The 7,605-nt window shown below is 48.6% G+C and overlaps 1 protein-coding gene across 1 annotated transcript in view; it reads right to left on the reverse strand.

Moving 5' to 3' along the window:
- LOC122386428 (T-box transcription factor T homolog) overlaps positions 1-5,782 on the reverse strand; it is a 32,222-nt gene extending 26,440 nt beyond the window's left edge. The window contains exons 1-2 of the mRNA XM_043375607.1: positions 5,546-5,782; positions 1,992-2,110 (exon numbers count right to left, since the gene is read on the reverse strand). Of these exons, the coding sequence (XP_043231542.1) occupies positions 1,992-2,110; positions 5,546-5,635 (209 nt within the window). The 5' untranslated portion in view covers positions 5,636-5,782. The remainder of the gene's footprint in view (positions 1-1,991; positions 2,111-5,545) is intronic.
- Positions 5,783-7,605: the final 1,823 nt, after the last annotated feature.

A 7,605-nucleotide genomic window follows, 5' to 3' on the forward strand; every position in this document is an offset into this window, starting at 1 on the left:
AGTGATCACCCTAAAAAGATAGAGAGACTTCCGTCGAGATTACTTCAGTACCATAACTCGTTTTTCCCAAAAACCATAAGAGAGTGGAACCAACTTTTGCCCAGCATGATGGAAGCCGAATCTGTGGAAGATTTTCGGAAAAACGTTCAAACACATGTAAATTCGGCGTAAACGTGATTGTAATTGAAATTGCTCATGAGTAATGCAGAATGAATCAATCTAAAATCAGTAGTAATGTGAGTAGGTATGTACTTGTGTGTATGTACTTGTGTGTATGTGCGATACTGATGTGTGCATGATGTGTGAACCAGATTTAACATCACCAGGGCCAACCGGCATTCGTGATTGTTGTAATACATGATACATGATACATAATAAGTAAAGGCATCAAGAATAAGTTTGTTTTTATACGACGTTTATTGGTTAACTAACAAACATCGGCAGTTTTATTACACCACACAAGCATCTTTACGCAAAACAGGATAATGTAACAGCATAACAGATGTTCAAATACCTAACTGATATGTTTTCATGCAAAGCAAGTGTATCCATAAGCGAATGAGTGTTGTGTCACACTGGTAATTGCGGTACACATCCAGAGCACCGTTCGTTTACGTCAACCCGTGTAAATTTAGCGAAATTTTGAGCTAAATGCTGACGGCGGCGGCGCCATTTTCGCAATCTGTCAGTTGTGCGCCGGGGACCGCGGGGGCCGGCGGGAGAGTGTTGTGGCTGCAGTGCGCAGAGTGAGTTTGCCCATTCTTGTGACATCAGTGAGATAAAACAGTGCTGTGGTGTTTATCTAGTTGGATAATAAGCTGAGTAATGAGTGAATAAGTGAATAATAAGTGAAATACTGCATTGTGGTCATCGTCTGATAACTGCAATCAAGACCGAGTCGGAAATCTGAAGCGGAGCGACATTGGAGGAGCTGCTGGAAATTATCCAGCTTTGTCGGAGTGCTAAGGTGGGCTTGTAATTTTTCAACTGAACTGCTGTCGTGTTATGAAAATAATGGATGCACTTTCATGCTTTTCTAGGATTAATTAGGTATAGGTATGCTAATATTTTGCCAGATAGGCAACAGAGAGCCGATGGCTAATTAAATGAACGATAATTTTGGCACAGTGAAGTAGTGCGTACAGATGACATATTTTTTATTTATCAATTACGGGCAGTTGACGGGAGACGGGCGGTGGCTGCGGCCTGTAGCGGCGCCCATGCGTTGTGAAATATCAGCTTATAGACATCATAAGGTATATACGCTAATCTAACTTTTATTTCCGTCAGATGTCATGTCGATTCTTAACAATAAACGACAAACAAACAAACGTGTTTGCAGCATGGGGTAGGCATTGAGCATCACAATGTTTCGTTGCATTTCGCTAAGGTTCGCGGCTGGCGACAACGTCCCGCCGTGTGTCGCTTGCGTTACAAATTTTGCGGGCCCAACATTAGCTTTACCAGAAAAAATCGTTATAATAACCGTCATATTTGTGTAAATTTACCGCCATGAATTTGTGTACGATTACCACGCGAGTGTTCCTTTTGGTACTTTTTACCAAAAACACATATTTGTGCGTAAATGAAACGCGAGATCCGCGATAAAGTTACACTGAAAGCGGTTCTCCTACACAATAGTGAAGCACTCCGAAGCTAGCAAAACACACATATAAGTGTTCTTTTACGCAAAAAACAGAGTAATTTTACACCAAAAAATGTTCCTTTTGGTACTTTCAATTACACCGTTTTTCCGCTCAATATTTCTGTGTGTGCAGACCCCCGTCGGTGCGCGGGTTATGAAAAATACCCCAGTCATGCCTGCGTTAAATATTGATCAAAAATTCAAAAGGGTGGGCATCAGCTTCAAAGCCCGCCAATCAAAAGTGTGTCGAATCTCTCTCTCTCTCTCTCTCTCTCTCTCTCTCTCTCTCTCTCTCTCTCTCTCTCTCTCTCTCTCTCTCTCTCTCTTTCTCTTTCTCTCCACTCACCGCCCTTTCCTGGTGACAATCATCTCGTTGGTCCTCGAGAAGAAGGCCTTCCAGAGCTGCGCGCGCTCCAAGGTGACAGACACACCCTCGCGCAGCCGACAGGACGAGGGCACCTCCACCTGAGGGCAGAGGGGGCACTGTTACACAAAAAAGAAAACATGCAAACACCAAAGCAAACAAACACGAAACAACACACAAGACTGGCAATGGACGGTAGCGGCAAGCACTCATATGCGCCATAGCGGACGCTGTGAAAAGGACACGTGACTTTCAATGGACGGAGGAGCACCCATGCCTAAAGAGAACCAGCGGTCGGCGCAATAGAGGCACCTGACTGTCAATGGACGGAGAGATGCCCGCCTGTGGAGAAGCAACCAGCGGACGCTGCACAATGAAACAGCACAAAGGCAACTGAGACCACACAACCGGTATGATCTTAGAAGCGGCATTCGATCAAATTATCTAGCATTTATGTCTTCTTTTCTTTGACTAGTGGATGTTTCTCGAAATTACAAATAGCTATTCGTTCCAATTTCATCATCTGACAACACCATCCAATTTAAAAACCACAATCGGCAACATCACGCTGCTAGCAGGTGTCCCTACCGGGGAAGTACTTGAGAGTGTCGTAATGGTGCGCTAACGCAGGAGCTAAGCTCATTACAAGCTTCAGTAGCCAAAATTCGGGCCTGCTCCCGTGCCTTGGCTTACTCCGGATAAGCGCAGTTCGTTTACAGCTTAGCACTGACGGGCGTGTGGTATTACATGATTGGCGACTGGGCTTCCTTTATCTTCTCAATATTTTGGCTTAGATTGGTGAGGTACTTCCCGGATTTATAATTTAATCACTTTATTATTATGACAGGGCGTTGAGTGCAAAACGAGTCGTTTCAAAATGATTGAAAAATTCAGTGTTTTTTTAGGACTTGAATGCTTTCGAAACATGAGGAGCTCAGTACTTTGCAAACATGTGTCCATTTTACATAATTTAGACGAATTTTTGGTAGCATTATCCATTCTACCTATAAATTATCTGAAGGCTTTTCACCATGCATCTAGGCGACCGACACGACACGTGGTACGGTGTATTATATGCAAATGCCGATATACCCTGCCAAACCATCGTCCTACAGATTTTCCTGCAAGTGCCAGCCCATGACAGAACTCCAAACAAATAAACATCTGTCCCAAACCATGTGCAGTCTACAAATACCAAAAAGTCTACCAAATATTTGGTGTGTTTGGCAGATGGTCCTGTGCATTGCGGTGTGCACTGCACCGCACAGTCGTTTAAATAGCAGCACAGATGACCATTACCAGCCGGTGACCGACCCATTACCAGCCATGAGGCGGAAAAGTTGTGTCCCCACAGGAAGACAACCGCGACCTCAAGGCACCATCACCCAGACCTCACTAATTTCGCGGCTACCGCGCGCTCAGCTGACTCCATTTAGCCCCTCTATCACACGACGAACATTATCCGGCCTTAATGAACCTCAGTACATCTGATACATTAGGGACAACGAGAACGCGGTCACATGGTGCACCCCCCCCCCCTCCCTCCGCTGACCTGCGACATAGACGGCCCCGTTGCGGTGGGGAGGGGGAGGGAGGGGTTCTCGGGAACGCATGATCCCGAGATAGGGTCAGCGGAACTCCTCCTGAGTAAGAGCACAGAGGAGTTATGAGCAGCGATGACGTCATCGGTGACATCATCAGGGGCTATAGACTCGCCGGAACGGAAGGGGATGGGTAGGATAGGCAATGGAAAGCAACAAGAAGGGACAGTGACGCTTGGTCTATTCATGGCACCCAGCAAGATCATTAGCTTTTTGGTGTGTAGGTAAGTTAGTTGCTCTCATGAAAAATGCTTAAAGAAACCCATTGCAATGTAATAAATTTATTAGTTTTGTTGACGCATATATGAAAGGTACTGCTTCTGCGTTAAGTAGCGCTGCGTTTAAAATAAACCCGAGAAACGTGAAGATCCCTCTGGCGCCCCCGCTGCGACCGATACCCATCGAACCCGATTACGACTCGCTGACGAAGTTTTGTAAATACAATTCGAAAGCTCCGACCCGAACGATTTCTTGTGGAGCAAAATCCTAATTCACTTATTACAAAGGTAGTAAATAACGCTAGCCACCGCCGGGCGCCGGGCCCACCGCAGTCACAGGTATACCGCTACCAGCAGGGCTGCGGAGTCGATGGATTTTCGGCGACTCCGACTCCGACTCCGACTCCGGCTTTAAAAAACCGGCTCCGACTCCGACTCCGACTCCGGGCAGAATTGTCGACTCCGACCGACTCCAACTCCCGACTCCGACTCCGCAGACCTAGCAGGGCTGCGGAGTCGACAGATTTTCGGTGACTCCGACTCCGACTCCGGCTCGGGTTTCTAAAATCGACTCCGACTCCGACTCCGACTCCGGTCACAACTGTCGACTCCGACCGACTCCGACTCCGACTCCGACTCCGACTCCGACTCCGCAGCCCTGGCCACCAGCAGGGCTGCGGAGTCGAAGGGTCTTTCGGCGACTCCGACTCCGACTCCGACTCCGGCTTTAAAAAACCGGCTCCGACTCCGACTCCGACTCCGGGCAGAATTGTCGACTCCGAGCGACTCCAACTCCCGACTCCGACTCCGCAGACCTAGCAGGGCTGCGGAGTCGACTGATTTTCGGTGACTCCGACTCCGACTCCGGCTCGGGTTTCTAAAATCGACTCCGACTCCGACTCCGACTCCGGTCACAACTGTCGACTCCGACCGACTCCGAATCCGACTCCGACTCCGACTCCACAGCCCTGGCCACCAGCCACCAATATACCAACACAATCACCGGTATACCACCACAATCACCGGTACCACAATCACCGGTACCACAATCACCGGTACCACAATAACCGGTACCACAATCACCGGTACCACAATCACCGGTATACCACCAATCACCTGTACCACCACCATCACCGGTAAGTCACCACAATCACCTGTACTGCCACAACCACACCACCGTGTTTGCGCCACAACTACGGGACCGCCAACCCATTGGTGGCATAGACCGTACCCAAGACGTGAACCCTTCTGCGTTCCCGTCAAACCACTGCACTGGTAGTACCGCCAACCACCTGTGGTACTGCTGACTGCTAATCCCGCACAGTTCACAGCTTAGTCCAGCGGTGGTACCGCCGTAACCAAACGTGGTTTTTACCACCAATTCAACAGCGATACTGCCAACCACCGCTGCCACCGCCAAGCTAAGACAATACGGACACACGAGTACCTATTTTCTCTCATTTCTGAACAAAATAACTGTAGGCATCCATTTTCGGAGGCTTTACAAATTATCTCTGCATTGTATATGTGATCGCCTTAGCTTCATTGCTTGGGCCAGGGTTTATTGCGCATGATGTCACATCATAACCAATAATTTGTTTCTTGAAATTAGGCCACAATGGTTTGACATTTGATAGTAAATACTAAATCGGACCATATCCGACTGTGGTCCCAGTGAATGATCATTAAAGATCTGTGCGCCATCAGCAGTACTCACCCTTCTCAGCAGAGGCGCCAGCACCGGCTCCAGGTAAAGGTTCTCATCGGAGAATGCCTGCCGCCGCCGGGGAGCGGTCTCCTCCACCATGGCTGACCTCGTCCAGGTCACTGACCTGACCCAGGTCACCGGGGCTTCACTCAGACTACTACTCCACTCACTACACCACCACGGGAGCCCTGAGCGCGCCTCTCCACAGCGACCCGCCGCACCGTTCGACACGCTTCACGGATGACTGGGAGGATTCCGTGACATCGCATCGTTCAGCGCGGGCGGGGCGGAGCCATCGGCCGTTCAGCCAATCAGAGCACAGGAAGCCCATCGCAGCTCCGCCCACCGCGACGCCGTGCGACTGAGGCGCGCGGCGGTCGCTCGTCAGACTCCGCGGCGCCGAGCCGGCCGGTAGAAAGGGTCGGCTTGGATAGCAGGCTTTGGATAGCTTTGGATAGCAGGCGTCCTGTGATTCAGTTACCAGGACGATTTTTCGTTAGCACTGGCGAATCGAATGTTACGAGGCTGACATCGCTCGTACTCGTACATAGAGTTATTGACGCATTGAACGCTCAAAATCGTGCCTAACTGCCTAGTTATGTCATTACATCACTATGGTATTCTGGGGGTAACCATCAATAGCAAGCGACTTTCGCCGCATAATTGCCGTTTAGTGCTCGTCAATGCTTTGCAGCGAACAAAATGAGTTTGTTAGAGCTGAAGGAAGGTTCGAAATTAGAACATAAACGAAAACAGTATCAGTACCTATGTTTGTTTGCAAGGGAAGCATGAAAAAGAAACAACATTTTACTTGAGGATTATTTGATAATTAGGCAATGGTGTTTTAGAGCGAATAGCGGGGCACTAGCGAATAGTTTGCTCACGCCTTTCGTCATAAATATGTCTTGTGAATGTTTTCCTCCCTTCCTAGTTCCTCCCTTCATCCGTCTCTGTCTCTGTCTCTCTCTCTCTCTCTCTCTCTCTCTCTCTCTCTCTCTCTCTCTCTCTCTCTCTCTCTCTCTCTCTCTCTCTCTCTCTCTCTCTCTCTCTCTCTCTCTCTCTCTCTCTCTCTCTCTCTCTCTCTCTCTCTCTCTCTCTCTCTCTCTCTCTCTCTCTCTCTCTCTCTCTCTCTCTCTCTCTCTCTCTCTCTCTCTCTCTCTCTCTCTCTCTCTCTCTCTCTCTCTCTCTCTCTCTCTCTCTCTCTCTCTCTCTCTCTCTCTCTCTCTCTCTCTCTCTCTCTCTCTCTCTCTCTCTCTCTCTCTCTCTCTCTCTCTCTCTCTCTCTCTCTCTCTCTCTCTCTCTCTCTCTCTCTCTCTCTCTCTCTCTCTCTCTCTCTCTCTCTCTCTCTCTCTCTCTCTCTCTCTCTCTCTCTCTCTCTCTCTCTCTCTCTCTCTCTCTCTCTCTCTCTCTCTCTCTCTCTCTCTCTCTCTCTCTCTCTCTCTCTCTCTCTCTCTCTCTCTCTCTCTCTCTCTCTCTCTCTCTCTGTCCTCCGTTTCCGTTTATCTCAGCTGGCGTGGGAACCTCCTCAATTTCGACTCCTTCAGTAGCCAACGATCATTAGAGGGATTAAAAACGGCTGGGCGTCGTCATTAGACGGGTCAAAAGGGACAAAACGGTCGGGCCTGGTCGTGAACGACCGGTTGAGTGGGTTCGGGGGGGAGGGGCACATCTGGTACTGGTTTGATGCCTGAGGGAAGCGTGGGGGGGATGAAGTGGAGGGATGGCCAAGGAGGGGAGAAGAAGACGTTAGCTGAACCTCTCCCGATGTCTACGTGCTAATGTGAACAAGACAGAAATAATAGATTTTCGATTGAAGTATGCGTACCTATGCGTTGAACCGGAACAACAGTTTGTTTACGCTCTAGGTTCCGCCATGGTCACTTCTTGAAAAAGCAAAATATAGGTGACACCAGACATTAGCCAGAAGGTCACACGCATTATTTTTAGTCAGCACATGGATGACGTATTCCTAAGGAAGAATGGAATACCTAATCCATGGTCAGTTATAGTAGGAAGGCCACAAGTCACAAAACAAACTGCCCTTCAGATATTTAAATTCAAAGAAAGTT

This window comes from Amphibalanus amphitrite, unplaced genomic scaffold, assembly GCF_019059575.1.
Source record: "Amphibalanus amphitrite isolate SeventyFive unplaced genomic scaffold, NRLGWU_Aamphi_draft 000250F_arrow, whole genome shotgun sequence".
NCBI classification, from domain to species: Eukaryota; Metazoa; Arthropoda; class Thecostraca; order Balanomorpha; family Balanidae; genus Amphibalanus; species Amphibalanus amphitrite.